At 30.5% G+C, this 16,988-nt stretch overlaps 1 protein-coding gene across 1 annotated transcript in view; it reads right to left on the bottom strand.

The window, feature by feature from the left end:
* The window catches only part of LOC145293254 (TNF receptor-associated factor 6-like), a 188,780-nt gene that overhangs the window by 25,558 nt on the left and 146,234 nt on the right, over positions 1-16,988 (bottom strand). Inside the window, exon 5 of the mRNA XM_080139832.1 lies at positions 4,665-4,826. Within this exon, the coding sequence (XP_079995958.1) occupies positions 4,665-4,826 (162 nt within the window). The remainder of the gene's footprint in view (positions 1-4,664; positions 4,827-16,988) is intronic.

The following is a 16,988-nucleotide window of genomic DNA, read 5'->3' as shown; positions in this document are numbered from 1 at the left end:
ATCGGCAATATTACATACCTAATGTGCTTCAAAAAGTCACATCTTTTTTATTTGTGGGTCAATTTTTAAAAGAATTATATTGATGGAAAGAGAATAGAATAAGCATTCCAATGATGTTAATTTATTTTTCTTTTATGCATTCAATGTTTTTATGCTCCAAGTTAAAAATGAAAAACGGTAAAAAATGACAACAGCAAAAAGGGAAACTGTTGTTTCAATGTTTACGTTTCATATGTTACGTTTGGATACACATGCGTGGGGTGAAATTTGATTGGATATAGCTGAAATTTTACAGGCTATATAAGCATAGAAGTCCATCTCTACTGGACTTTGATTTATATTTTTACAACCACAGAAAGCAAAGTTACAACCAAGCAAAGTTGATGAAGAATACTTCAAAATTGATAAGATAAATCAGTATATATCATCCATTTTCATATCGATAATAGTTTCAGAATTACTTTCATGTATAATACGTAAATATTTGATAATTATTAATTGTGCGGAAATTTCTTTAAAATGTTATCTTTTATAGAAATTCAAATCCACTTCACGAGGAAAACGGCTTGCTATGCGTTAATGCGCTGACCAAAGTGAGCGCATTAACAAGTTTCGTTTGTATTCTCTTAAAAATAAAAAAAAACTTTTTTCTGCTTTCAAAACGAAAGCAGAAAAATCAGTTTCATTTTTTATTCTGAGTTTGTCAATTTAAAAAAATTATTTTCAAGTTTTTCAAATTTGATTTCCAAACAATACTATTTTGTTGTTTTTAACACTTTTAGTACACATGTACTAAAAGCGTTAAAACACAACAAAATGTACTAAGTACATGCGTTTCTGTTATCATTGTGTTTATAACTTCTTACTTGTACTTAAGGTAGAATTGTGTTTTTTAGGGTAAAAAAAAGCAAAAAACAAATATATAACAAATAAAAGGTACTTGTGCCCTTATGCTACCACGCTGAAATAATAACATTATTTAGAAACCCATTCTTAACATGGGGAAGGAAGGGTGTTTTGTTAACTATTCTGTACTTTCACCTATTAATTAAATAAAATATATCATGAAACTTGTATTTATTTGTAACTCCTTGTCAAGACCATTTTTTGAATCTGTAAAACAAACCCGTTTTTTTTTATTGAGGATATCTAAATAATAATAATAATTAGGCAGTTCGATAAAGAATTTCATTGTGATGTATTTTGTAAATTTTTACCTTGTTTCCACCATAGCATTTTTCTTTAAAATAACTACCTTTCAAGGTTTTTGGGTATGCTGAAAACGAATATCGCATTTAAATTTTCTGCAAATAAGTAGCTTTCCGGATATTAAGCAGTGTCATTTCTTATGTTATTGCTGGTGGCCATCTTGGTATGTGCATTTGCACATAGTTTCTCAGGGTTACGTTTGTGCGTACCAAGATGGCCACCAGCGATAACATAAGAAATAATATTGCTGAATATCCTGAAAACTACTTATTTGCAGAAATTTAAATGCAATATTCGTTTTCAGCATAACATAAAACCTATAAAAGTAATCATTTCAAATGTTAAGGTGCAAACAAGATAAAAAATTACCATTTCATTTCTTTGTTTACATAGTTTAATTTTCAGTAAAACAACAGAATAGAAATGACAAAAGTTACCATCAACTTGTGAATATATAGTTGTTGCTTATCAGGATTCCTGGTATCCTGGTACTATGAAAGCTACATCAAAGATTCATGTAGAGTACGATTTATGGTTGCATCTTAGAAAATAGGGGTATATTTTGGGCTAGATAGAGAGGATTTACAAAATTGAAAATTGGACTGGTGCCAAAATGCATAAGTTCTGATCAACTATGGGCATTTACATCTTTTACAGAAATCCAAAATCTATATGAAAAACTTTCTTTGATTTATTTCTGAGATTAATTCATGTCTACTCAAGGTTTTTCTTTGAGGGGAGTAGTAAATACCGGCCATGAATGCTCTTTAGGCATTCAATGGCTACACCCCAGATTAAGTTCTCATTTGGTGAAGAGGCAGGAAAATGCCTATTCTCAATAAAGCTATATTTAAATACCACTATAATACTTAGTTTTGTTCCTGAATAGACACCCACTGTATGATACCATGCGCCAGTTAAAAAAAAAAAAAAAAAAAAATTTGTACATCTTAATTTAGAATTCATGGCTTATTGTAAAGAGATACATCAGATTTGACTGCATATTCAGAAAGAGCACACAATTTTACATAAGAGTACCAAGCTTCATGAGAATAGCTTGAAAAATAAATAAATGGTGACGAAATTACCGAATTTCCTGAAATGTTGAGGTCCGTAATTTAGCCCACTTTTCTAAAGAAAAATGTCCACAGAAAAGCATAAATTTTGGCACTTAAAATTCTCATAACTTTTGAACTACTGAGGGCATTTGCATAATTCAAACGGTTTTAAGTATCTTTTACATAAGTTTTATCTTTTACATTAAGTTTTAAACAAACTTAATTTTCCATCGCTGCTACTAATGATAAATAGATATTGAAACTAAAATCTAGTGTTTTACATTTGCAAAAATATATGCACATATTACATTTTTTTTTTTTTACAGTAATCCGAAAAAAAATACTGTATAGCTAAACATTTAGAAATTTTAAAAGAATCAGAATTGGTATTTGTATCGAAATCAGAAATTTAGAACAGAAGCGGTAATTGTATTGAAACTGTTCCATCACTAATATATATATATATATATATATATATATATATATACTAGCAGTTCCAGCCAGCTTTTATGTACTGTTCATAACTTTATGTGCATATGTATATATTAAAAAGTGTGAATATGTACGATAATGCCTTTCTATATATTAGGTTTCCTTAACTACTATAGAGAAAAGTTGATAGAGACTGCAGATGTCAAATTTTTTAAAACTTTGACCCCAATTTTGACCTCTTAACATTTAAATTAAAATGTTTGACCCATGTCCAAGTACCCTACATTTAAAATTTCAAGTGTTTAGACCCAAAATTGGCAGAGGAGTTTGGTAGAGTCTGCAAAGATCAACTCTGTAAACTTTGACCTCTTGCTAGCCAAATTTTCACTCAAAAAAACTAATTAAAAAGCTTGCTGCATGTCTGAATACACTTCATGTAAAATTTCAAATGTTTAAACCCAAAACTGGCTTGATAGTTTGCTAGACACTGCAAAGGTCAAATTTTTTTAACTTTGATCCCTTGGCAGCCAACTTTTCAGCCAAAAACCGATTAAAAAGCTTGCCCTATGTCTGAATACACTATGTAAAATTTCAAATGTTTAGACCAAAAATTGGCTGAGTAATTTCATAGAGACCGCAGAGATCAATTTTTTTTTTAAACTTTGACCCCTTAGCGTTTATTGTTTTGGGCTCAAATCAAATTATAAAGTTAGATCCATGTCCAAGTAACCTATATCTAAAATTTCAAGTGTTTATACCTAAAATTGGCAGAGGAGTTTAGTAGAGTTCTCAAAGGTCAAATCATTGAACTTTGACCTCTTAACAGGAAAATTTATGGCCGAAATCTGATTAAAAAGATTTTCTCAAATCTCAATACCCCATATGTCAAATTTCAAGTCCGTAGACCAAAAATTTACAGAGTTATTTAGTAGGGAAATGTACACAGATAGACAAACACACAGACATTTTCACTTATATATATATATATATATATATATATATATATATATAAGGTTAAAATGAAAATGCATTATTAACGATATATTGTAAGACGGTTTTAGTGTGAACACACCCAAATAAGCATTTCAGAAAATGTAATTCTTCACTTTCTGAGTGATGACTTTCTTTACAAGATCTTGCCATTTTAAGAGGTGAGCATAAATAAAAGCACAAACTTAAAAAAGAAAAAAGAGCAATAGACAGCACAGTGTTCAAATAACCCCAGACAGCACACTAGCAGAATGTGAACCACATGCCAACCTTGGTGACAATGTAGCCTTGCGTTGAGTTCAACTAGTTCGCATGTGAAGTTCCTGTGTTTGGAAAAAAGGCAAGACAAAAATCATTTAACTTTCCTATCCCTATCATGAATTGTTTGAAGTCAGTCTTCACAGCAAAATGAACTTTTTCAGTTTTCAAAGAGAATTGTTATAAGTGGGAAAAATAACATTTTTCTAAAAGAAAAGACAAACAAAGGCAGAAAAAAAAAACAAAGACAGAAAAAACAAACAAAGACAGAAAAAAAAACAAAGACAGAAAAAAAAACAAAGACAGAAAAGAAAACAAAGACAGAAAAGAAAACAAAGGAAGAAAAAGAAAACAAAGGAAGAAAAAAAAAACAAAGGAAGAAAAAAAAAACAAAGGAAGAAAAAGAAAAGAAAAAAGATAAGAAAAGAAAGAAAGGAACAATAGAAAAAAGGAAGGGAAGAAAAATGAAAATATTAGAAAAAAGAAAAGATAGAAAAACAAAGAAAAGAAAGAAAAAATGCGGATTTTGATCCCAAAAAGTAGAGAACTGACATTCTTCAAAGAATCTAGCAATTTAAGTGGAAATACACTTTTTTTTAAATGTGATTAAAAAAAAAAAAAAAAAAAAAAAAAAAGCTGAATTTTACTAAAATACAAAGCACTCCCATTCTAGCAATATCTATGTTATTCATGGAAAAGGAATTTTAAATTGCTTACCCCATATGATTCAAACAACATCGACTCTTCACAGAATGAGCAGAGCACACTACGTTTAGAACATTGCTCTTGTAAATGATCGTCCAGATCTTTTCGTAACAATTGTGATAGGCAGTTGTTTGGACAGAATTGATAGTGGTACGGACAACTTTCTGCGTGTTCCTAAAATTCAAAGTCAAGAATTGTTGTAAGAATTTTGGATAAAAACAAAAAACAAACACAATCATAATCAAAAGTTAACAATGAATACAAAGTGGTGCATGCTTTATCAGATTACAGCATCTGAAAAAAAAAAAAAACAATATTCATATCGTTCGTATTCTTCGGACAACTGTTCTCATCTTTAGGTTGCTATCCTTGTGAATTAAATGAAGGGTTCTGGTCGAAATTCTGTGCAGATTCCAGAGTTTGACAAAAAGATTTACAAGTTCGACAAGATACACCAGAAAAAGGTCAGAGGTTACATCAACAGAGACGTGCAAATGACTCAAGATGAGAACAGTAGTTCGAAGAATCCAAGTAAAACAAATAATCAATCTTTATCTAAAAAATTCAGAAACGTAAAAAATAAAAATTAAAAAAAATTAAAATTAAAATTAAAAAAAACAAAACAAAAAAAAACAACAACATGAATATGTTGTTAAATGAAGCATCTATCTAAGAGAACCTTTTGAGCAAGAATACACTTGTTAAGGATGGGTGATACGAGGGGCGTGCAATAAGTAATGCCCCTGACCCACTTCCCATAGCAGTAGAGTAACAAAACTTGGCACAGTTATTAGTCTTTCTCTACATAGGAACCACCCAGAGTTATGCATTCCTCCCATCGTTTGATGCAGCCCTGGAGACCGTTTTTGTAGAACACCCCAGGTTAGTCCTCCAACCACGACGTGACTTCAGAAATCAAGGTTGCATCATCTGGGAAACGCTTTCCTTTCAAAAACAACTTCATGGCTGGGAAGAGGTTAGGAGAGTAGGGAGGATGGGGGAGAATTTCATAACCACACGCCCGTGCTTCTGATCTGGTGACATGCGAGTTGTGGACCAGAGCGTTGTCCTGCAGGAGGAGGGTACCTTTGCTGATCTTGCCCCGCCTCTTGATTTTGATAGCTGCCCTTAATTTCCTCAAAAGTGAAGCATCATAGGCTCCTGTAATTGTGGTACCCTTTACCAGGAAATCTGTCATCACTACTCCGTCCTGGTCTCAGAAGACTGTGAGTATGACCTTGCCAGCAGAGGGCTGCACCCTTGCCTTCTTTGGAGGTGGTGAGTCCAAGTGCTTCCACTGCATTGACTGGGCTTTGGTCTCTGGATCATAGTGATGGATCCAGGTTTCATCCTGTGTAATCAGTCTTTTGAAAGACTTTGACTCATCTTCTTGGCACATCAAATTCTTCCTCGAGCACTGAACACGTTCTCGCTTCTGGAATGGTGTGAGCAACCTGGGAATCCATCTGGCAGACACCTTATGCATATGCAAATGGTCATGAATGACAGTTTCCACAGACCCTGTACTAATCTTGACATCTTGGGCTATTTGGCGAATAGTAATATGCTGATCTTTCAAAATGGCAACCTCAACTTGACGAACAGATGCCTCATCAATGGCAGAAGGGGGGGGCGACCAGGTCTGAGAGCTGTTTCCACAGACTTCCGGCCATGTTTGAATTCACGATGCCAGCGTTTACAAGGTCATATGATGGGCATTATCACCATAAGTTTCTTTCATTTCATCAAAAGTCTCCTGTGGTGTGCCTCCTTTCAAATACAAAAACCGGATTACTGCTTGACATTCAACAGGCTCCATTTCAGTTCAAACACCTGTAAACCAGAAACCACAATTAGTTCAGAGCTGTAATTTGCCACATAATCTGTAGAGACATAAATCATTGCACATGCAAAATTTTAGCTAGATCAGACAACTGGAAGTGGGTCAGGGGCATTACTTATTGCACACCCCTCGTATATGCGATAGTTTATTGTATGAATAGTCTTTAGCATTACTTTTATTTCTTGTGTTTAACAGTACCATTTTTTTACCGTATTATTTTGGCACATCTGGTGATTTTATCTCAATATCTTTTTTTTTTCTGTTTTCACAAATTGTTTGTTTTTTGTCTTTGAATGTCTAGAATAGAAGAATTAGAATTTTCTGAAAACTAACTTCCTTGGAAAGCAAGTATCCTTCAGATCAATGTTCATTTAATACGTTTTTCGAAACTTCCAACAAACTCACGCAAGTAAGAATATAAGATAAGTAAAAACTTTATTTCTTTTCATCATCTTCAAGAGGAATCAGAAAACATACAGAAATATGATCCAATCAAATATGGAAGGTGCTGATGATAAGAGAATTTTGAAACTTTGAATGGAAAAGAAAATTTAAATGGAAGGAAATTATGTAAAGCCATTCACTTCAAATTAGGAAGAAAAAGCAGAGGAGTGAGATTTCTGACAAAGAGTGAAAAATTGCTGTTTTCTGGGTCAGTTGTCGTTTCCAGTTGGTTGTATATGGAGATTTTTACTCATTTCATCATATTATTTAAATGTCAATCTATCTATCTACCTATCTCATTAACCCTTATTCTTGAGTGGCTTTTAGTTTCGATAAACAATGACTCATAAGAAAAAAATTAAAATTAAAAATTAAAAAAAAAAAAAGTTAAAAGTATGATTCATTAAGATTATGACTTTGGAATACATTATGCTTAAATTTTGACTTGCGTAAGTTTGAAAAATGTTGCAAATCGTAGAAACATGCCGATGTGATCGCAATAAAAGGCGTAAATATTTGACAATATAAAAAACTCAAAGCATAAAACTTTCTTTCTAAAATTACTAGATGCGGCACGAAATAACTCCAAAAGGGTTGATATGCTACAAAACCAAACCAAAAGTAATGATCAAAATGTAAAAGTATTGGCCTTAAACCCAAACTTCAGACAAGTGCATCATATTGACAATCATCCTGACAAAGAGATGAAACTAGATCACACTATTCTGGAGATAGCAAACTCTTCGTGTCACCTAAGAGATATGCTGAGTGTAAGTGATGAATGTGAACTCAGTTCAACTACAAACGTTGAAAATAACACAGGCAGAATTTCATGAGCTGCTGTCTCTGATAACACCATGAGTTAAGTTGTATAGCAGCCGTGTGAAGAGCGTCAGATAGTATGTCAGTGAATGCTGAGCTTTCATCCATTCTCCTCCTGCATGACTGGAGCATAATGACAAATCCATGATGCATTGTGAAATCTGACCAAACCCAACACAACTGGCTAGAGGAGTTGTTGAACGCCCTTCAATTGCCGAACAGAGATTAGCCTAAGGACGAATTGGTTATACTACTATGGCTCTTCCTCCTGAATTAACCATTGCAGAGGTATGCATGTCTTAAATCCCAAGAAGTTTTACAAGATAAAGAAAAGCTTCGAAGCAAGTGATTAAACCAGAATATACAGAGTGGAAATAGTTGACTCGTTAAACTATGAGAACTGAGCTTGTGAAAACACCTGGCCCTTGAACAAAGAAAATTGGCATTGAATGAATAGAAGATAAATGAGAAGACTGGTTCATGAGGACAATATAACTTTTGAATGCATATCTGAAGAAGGAAAATTTTCCTGAAATATATGATATGGAACTTATATCAGACTACACTGACAAGAATATAATACAATATTAAAAGTATAAGGTTTGGTTGTTTTGTTTTATGGCATATCAATCCTTTTCTGGTTATTTAATACCGAATCCAGTTATTTTGGAAATAGTTTTTATGCTTCAAGTTTTTTATATCTTCAAATATTTATTCGTAGAGTTTGGTTTGGTTGCTTTGTTTTACGGCATATCAACCCTTTTTGGGTTATTTAAGGCCAAATCCAGTGATTTTGGAAATAGTATTCATGTTGCATCCAGTTATTTTGTAGAAGGTTTTTTTATTCTTCAAGCTTTTTGTATCTTCAATCACTAGTTTGTAGTATTTGGTTTGCTTGTTTTATAGTGAATTTTTATCGTTTTTGTTTCTTACCCTGCATAACAGGAATGAGTTTTGCAATGGGAGAAAGAAAACAGTTATAATATTAATGTTTGGTATATTTTAAGTTGGGAAAACAGTTGGGGAGATAGAAAGAGAAAGGGGAAATAGGAAGAAGGAAAAAGGGGAAAAGATGGTTTTTGTTTTTGGTTTTGCAAAACATAATTGATTTTTGCAAAAGGAAGTAGAAAAAAAAAGCATCAATGCTAGGTGCATTTCGTCTCAGGAAGCCAATATCTTCAGACAGCCTGATTTGGTAGTGCCAGATTATAAGTATGAAAAAAAAAAAAAAAAATGTATGTATATATATATATCTGAGATTGTCTGGGATTGAATAATTCGAGACCCACCCTAGAGTACTGAGAGAATGCCTCACATGCCTCCCCGCAGTGATCTAATCCACAATACATTGTAGTCTATATTGCACTGTAGAGAACCTATTGTTGATTTTATAAAATTATCTGCAAATAATGGTTTCACTTAAAGTATAAAATGCAAAATTCAAGTATCATGGCTCAATTGTGCTCTAAACAGAAACATTCATTTCAAACATGCCCCTGCCTTATCAAAGAACCAACTGATGATTTTTGGAAATTGTTTTTGATGTAATCACTTGAATTAAAGTTAAACATGCAAAAGTATCATGGTTCAATTGTGTTCTAAAAAGAAACATTCATTTCGAACACGTCCTGAAAATGAATCTACAGTTGATTTCATAGGCTGGGTCTTTCTGCTTGATTGGTGATAAAACTTCTCAAATGCACTTGGTTGTAGAAAAGTATTAACTTTGGTCAAAATTGGATCTTCTTTGATCGGATTTTTTAGATTATCAAAAATTGATACTTATCGGATGTATTCCGATATAAAACCTACATAAAAACACCCCAAGACACATCAAGTACCTTCGTGTGAAATTTTTAAAAAAGCAGCGCAGCCATTTTCATAGGGAACAAACTTGCACACAATAGATAAAAGGTGAATCTGCATAGTTCATTCTACTGTTATATGGTTTAGTTTGCTTCAGTTTTTGTTGATCGATTACCCCTCTGCATTGCATTGTCTTCTATAAATTACCTTTGTATACACACTAGTCAAACCTTCAAACAAACATTAACCTCTTAGCATTTTTTTAAAAAATTTATCTCGTATTCTAATATATACGGAAAATCTCAGACAAAGATCCTATACATTCTTTGAGGTCTAAATTGGGTTTAGCCTGTGTCAAGGAGGTTCTTTGGTGAAGCAAGCTGCACTAGTATGATCATCTTCAGCACATGGATTATAGTGTGTATCCTAGAAAAATTGAAAGCATCGTCACCCCTGGCTCCTATCCTCAAAGCCACCTTTGGAAATGATGGACCAACTGCAAATCTGAATAAGCAGTGAATCGAGAAGTGTGGCAAGTGAACGTCAGACCTGGTTGACATGGCAGAACTTTCAACCCTCGGACACAGGGAAGAAAGAAATAAAACCGACGAGTAACCAAGTACAAAATGCACATTCTAACATATCAGGTATTAATTAGTATAATTTACTTGATTAACATGCAAAGCAGCAAAAAAAGATTAATCTTTTGGGGACATTGGAATCGTTAAAAGTGAATCAAACAAATATTTTTTTTTTTATGGAAACTTATATTCATATATTTTCTATGTGTACATATTCTTTCCGATTTTTGATTCTAAAAAAGTTTTATCATATTTTAGTAAGTATATAAACTAATTTAATGAATCAGCACTCATTATTAAAAAGAAATCCACCAAAGAAAAAAGTTTTTAAAAAATCATAAAATCATCCCAATGTAACATTTATATTCAATGAAAGATAAAAAAAAGATACTGTTATATTAAAATAGCAGTTCTGTTTTTTTTTAAACAGGCAAAAGTCTAATATATATATATATATATATATATATATAGATATACATATATATATAATTATTTTTATACCTACAGACACTAATGTTTAAAGATTTCCTAATTATCTATGTAGAAAATGACAATCACTGCTGGTCAGGAGATTCAAATCCAGTTACAAAGTCAACCTTTGACTCCATTGGCTAGGACATTATCTCTGGACCATCAGCAATAAGCATGAGAATTAAGTGAAATTAAACACAAATGAATACCAAATGGGGTATACATAATAGTCAGAAAGCACTCTAATGACTGGAAGGAATGGTGACCATCACCAGTTGATCATCTCCTTTTATTAATTCCCCAGGCATAGCTCAACTTTAATTATCTTAAAAATAGACTTGTGTGTGTGTGTGTGTGTGTGTGTGTGTGTGTGTGTGTGTGTGTGTGTGTGTGTGTGTGTGTGGCCTACCAAACCACTGTCAGTTTTTGATCTACAGATTTAAACCTATGGAACAAATTCAATTTGGTTTTTAGCCAGTAAAAATAGCTGCTTGGTAAAAATTTCTTAAATCAGAATGTGGCAGGCATAAGTCGATTTAAAATGTTCCTCTACACATGCACAAATATACATTCATATGCTAAAGCCAGTTAATTTTTTAAATTTTTACATTCATCTGTTGTTAGCTCAGATGGTAACGAATAATGTTAGGGTACTAAATGTTTCGGCTTCGATTCTAGCTGATGGCATCCAAGTCTTTCTTTCTTTTTTTTTTTTAACTTTTGAAATCACTACTATATATTAAGTACAATATAATAATCGATAGAGAATTGGCTTAATAATAAATACAAAGTTCACATAAATTAAAATATCATATTTGAGCATATTTTATGATTGAACAATGATGAACAGCATACTAGTTATATTATTATTATAATTCCACAATAACCAACACAACAATATATTATAACAAGTTTATCATAAGATATATTTCTTCAGTGTTATAATCTTTTCTTAATCATTTGGACAAGCTTAAGCATCATTTCGTTAAAAGATATTCCAAAATGGCTAATCTTCAGACACAAAAATACAACTGCAATACATATAAAAATAAACACAACGTCTTATTTTACTAAATATATATATATATATATATTATATAAAATGATGAACGTCTACCCAATAGCTAAATTATTGATCATTTACTGGAGAAAATGTATTTGCACTTAACTATGATCTATTGTAGTTCAAATGGATAAAAAATGCCTTGAATCCTGTTGAGAGACTTAGATATGCTTTTGTCAATTTTCAGTGATTTAAGTAACAGGTATGACGTGACGATAATATATATGTGTCCATATATACAGATACATAATTTAAACCAGTTCAAATATACTGATAAAATAAACTTAAAAACCAATATTTTTTTAAAAAAAATTCTCAATATAAGATGGAGCTTTACAAATGTACATTATATAAACATTTAAAGCGACCATTTAAAATGTTTATATAATGTATAATATATAGATTATACAAACAAGATTGCCTGTAGAATATAAAAGTAACTACTTTTGAAATGTTTCATTGTAATGTGTCATATTTTATATTTGTAAAATATACATTAAAAATGTTTTTTTAAAAAAACCAATGAAATAAATTGTTTGTATTAAAACATTTAAAAAAAAATCAAAATGAGATGTGAATAATCATGCTGAATGAACTTAAATTACATTTTATATGATGGTGAATACAATTTATGGTCAAAATTTAATATTTTGCTTTTTTTGAAAATTTACAAAATAAATAAAAAATAATAAGTAAAAGAAAAGGGATAAGAGAGAGAAACTCCAAATTGCTTAAAAAATATTTGACAACTACTAAGAAAAGAAAACAGACTGAAAAGAAATCGGAGCAAGAAAAAATATATGGCTAACCAACACATTGACTTCCTTATTCCAATGTGAGATAGATTAGTGGTAGGGGGGGGGGGGGAGGGAGAGAGAGAGAGAGAGAGAGAGAGAGAGGTGCAGTAATTAACTTTTATTTAATGAAATAGTCTGAAAGTCGATTATGTCAGATTTCATTGTGTGTGTGTGTGTGTGTGTGTGTGTGTGTGTGTGTGTGTGTGTGTGTGTTATAATAATTCTCTAAGTTACAAAATTCAAGTTTTCTCAGTTGGTTATTTATTACTTTTCAAAAGGTATCCATTACAATATTGTTTCGTATTGCAACTAACAAGTCTGCAAAACTGAAAAGGAACGGCAGAGTGTGTCGGTTATATAAACCATGTAAGTTGTCCAAAATGGTGTTTTTATAAGTTTTTAAAGTTAACATCTGAAGAGTACATGGCTAAATATGCAACAATAACATAATTTTGCAGACTTGTTAGTCACAATACGAGGCAATATTGTAATGGATACCTTTTGATATTATTTATTAAATAACCAACTGAGAAAACTTGATATTTGTAACTTGGAGAATTATTATACAACACTATATATGCTCTGGAACCCAATAAAAAAGCATTCATTGAGCTTGGACTTTTTTCAAAATTTACAAAATTTATATATATATATAAAAAAAAAAAAAAAAGATCTTTTTCATTATAAAAAAATTTTTCTGAGAAATATTTTTTTAACCCATTGCGATTGGTATATACAAACCAAATACATTTCATGTAAATGATTAACCTATATATATATATATATATATATATATATATATATATATATATATATATAAAGGAAAGAATTTTGTGGATTAATAAATATTCAACCTATTTTATTTAATGAAATACTAAGTCGACATATTATATTTTGCTGGGAAAACATTTCTCATAATCTGAGAATCAAACAAAAGCTGAAAGATTCGACAACAGAATTCAAACCTGTTCCTTGATGTAAAGTTAATAGTGAGGAAGTACTTTGGACCATGATTTCATATCCAATGGCAAGAAAAGGACGAAACAACTGGCATCAATGATTACTGTAGTGACTGACCAACACATTGACTCCCTTATTCCAACTCCCTAGTGTACCATTTTCATAGCTGGATTCATGACAGGGGCTACCATCAAAAGTCTACTTTGAGAACGTTTCTTGAAATGTATATAAACTTATTTCGGTTCTGGCAAAACTAAAAAATCGTATCATGCAGACTGGTTTGTCTTCAATTTTTTAAGCTTGAATTTTACAATGAAAAAAAATGAATCTTCAGAAATAGGAAATTGAAGAATGAACCAAATTGCTTGATACAATTTTGTTTTTAGTTTTGTTAGAACCGAAATCAATTTATAATTGAACCTGTACAGAATTTTTGGATCAAAATAGTGGAATATCTATTGAACTAAACGCATTTGACTAATATAAGAAAAATTAATGATAGAAATTTAATAAATTACAATATTTATTAATCCATCAAAAATTCAAGCAAGAAATTATAATAAAAAAAAATCTTTGACAAAAAAAAAAAAAATTTTTTTTCAATGAAATAATAAAAGAATGAAAATAAAAATCAATTAATGAAATTGTTACCCGAAAGGAAGAATCTGGAATCTGAATGGATAGTATTTCAATGCAAAATGTCATATTTGTCTTTGTAATTTAATTTTTATTTTATTTTATATATATATATATTTTCTTTTTTATTCAACATGATATTGTCATGCATTTTTTTCCTTCTAAGCAAAGAATTTCTAATTTTCCTGAACAGTATATGCACAAAGAGTCAGTATTGACATAATAACCGATTGTTTCTGCATAACGAAACGGATCTGTAAAACAATTTGAACATATTTTGCAAGAAAAATAAATATTTGGATCTGGGAATGTAACTATACTGTTATTCTTTTATATATATATATATATATATATATATATATATATATATATATATATATGCTCTGTTGTTACATTTAACATACATTGAGCTTCTAAGCAAACAAAAAGCATTAGCATACACAAAGAGTAAAATATAATTGAAAAAACATTTTACGAAAAAGAAAAACACACACACACACGCACGCACACATACATATATATAAATAAATAAAATAAAAAAATACTACTTTATTTAATCATAAGTCAGAAGAGCCCCATAAAACTGAGATGTTTAACTCAATCATAAAATCATTTATCATACACCAAAGACTACTCTTATGATGCTTACTAACTTTATATATTACTGAAAGGAACTGACACCATAGCTAGAATATAATATGCAAGCAAATAAAATGATCAAACATCAAAATTGATCTGTTGCTAAAATGTAGAATGGAGACATTATCTGTGATTAAATTCCTCATTGTTCAACCATAAAAAAAATGTGTATTTGCCATCATCACTCAACCATCTCGCTCTCTCTGTCAGACACATACGTGCATAGAGCCATTGTAATCAGAGCCCTTACCTTGAATCCTATCTCATTACCAATAGCAACAGAGTTTCCGGTTGAAAGCACAGTAATTTGCTGATTTTAAACAAAAACAAATATTAAAATATATTCAAAAATAACTACTAACTCTAAAGGTGCCAGCTAGACATGCTTACATATAAGTAAAAAATCCTAGTATTTATTTTGAGATGCCTTGACTAACTTCAAACAGACTAGTTAGCCTTGTAAATGTCTCAATTTTTTTTTTCTTCCAAAAATTAAATAAAATAAAAATAGACTAATTAAAAATTTCAAAATTGGAGTTGGCAACAAACGATTTTAAATGAAATATAGTTAGGGAAATTTGTTTAAAATATAAAATTGTTTAAAATATATTTCATAAAAAAAATAAAACATAAGCATATGAAGCTACGTTGATATTGGCTATGAATATCTGTCCATCATCTGTCTGCTATTTTATTTCTTCCAGGGAAATTAGAGTATACAACCAGATCAAAAGAAAATAAGGATTGGATACTTGCTTTCTGCATTTTAAACTTTGATTTCAAACAATTAAATTAAAGGTGGGTTCTCTGATACAAGCGAGGCAGGTGAGAAAATGAATATTTAATTTCATGGCTTGAATTAAAATTTTAAATGCAGATGCCAAGAATCCGGCTCTTATTTATTTTAGTCCCTTCTGGTCCGATTGTATATCTTACTTTTGGAAGAAATAAAATGGCCAATGAATGATTACAACATTAACGTAACTTCACACGTTTATATACTTTGTATTAAATATTATTTTGATACTTATCCAGTTTTGCACAAATATTAAAAATGCTCATAAAAATAAATAAAATGGCAGAAAAAGTTAATTATATACTTATGTGTTAGCTTTAAAAAAGACAGTACACTATAAATTACATAAATTCATTGAATACTTTTTTAAACAAGAAAAAATACATTTTAATGGCAAAAAGTCTCATTCCCCATTTTCTGTTTACATTAAGGTCAATAGCTAAGGGACATAATTTAAATGCATAGTCATCAAAATTCCGGTTAGCAATCATTTACCGGTCAAGTTTTATTTTATTTTGTAAAAAAAAAAAATACTGACTGAATTTGTGTCAATTTTGGTGTGCAGCCATTTTTTTTTTTTTTTTAACCTAACGGGTAAGTAAAAAAAAATTTTTTGTGCAAAAATAATTTGGAAATATTCAAGTAAAACTGGATAAGCGTCAAATTTTTTTAAATACAAATATGTTACAAATAAGATAATACATTCAAATAAATCGTTTTGGAATAATTTGCCAACTGTATTTTCTTTGAAAAAAAAAAAAAAAAAAAAAATTTGTATTGTTTATTGTAACGTTTATCTACAATTGTTACTGCACTTCAAGAAAAGTCTCCATGGATAATCCACAAGGAAGTACAAATATAAAGGGACAAATTATTTGAATAACGAAGGGGATGGATTCATGATTTGTATTACTTGCATGATTCAGTCATTCTTGCCAGTTTGGGATATTATGCCAGTTTCATGTTTGGGAATTTTTGTAATATCTGGAAATTCCAAAACGTAATATCAAAGTGATATGAACCGGAAATAACACAGAAATAGAAACAATTTGAAAAACAATACCAAAAACTGGTAAGAATAGTCTGAATAATACAAATTATCAATTGTCATCATGAAAATTTTGAAATAGAGTTAAGTCACGATGAAAAATAGGAAAAATACTACTACTACTATTACTACACCTATTCCAAGTTTAATAATTTTTTTTTTTTTTCATATTAATTAATATCATCATTGATATTATGACAAGTCACGGCCAACCAATACAGATAAGTTCTTTAAAAAAAAACAAAAAACAGAACAAATTTTACTTTCTAAAACAAAATGCAATTTTTGTTGCGAGGTAAGAAAACCTTTCTTTTTTATATTTTGTAATTTTTTTAGATAAGGATTGATTGATAACTTGGATCATTCAGATTAATCTTTGATATTGTTCTCACAATGTTTGAGCCGATGTAATCACTAACTTTTTTTTAAG

This window comes from Euprymna scolopes, chromosome 14 (assembly GCF_053919585.1).
Source record: "Euprymna scolopes isolate OS-2025 chromosome 14, ASM5391958v1, whole genome shotgun sequence".
NCBI lineage: Eukaryota > Metazoa > Mollusca > Cephalopoda > Sepiida > Sepiolidae > Euprymna > Euprymna scolopes.
Note: the sequence above shows the minus strand (reverse complement) of the source record. Positions and strands in the feature narration are given on the sequence as shown.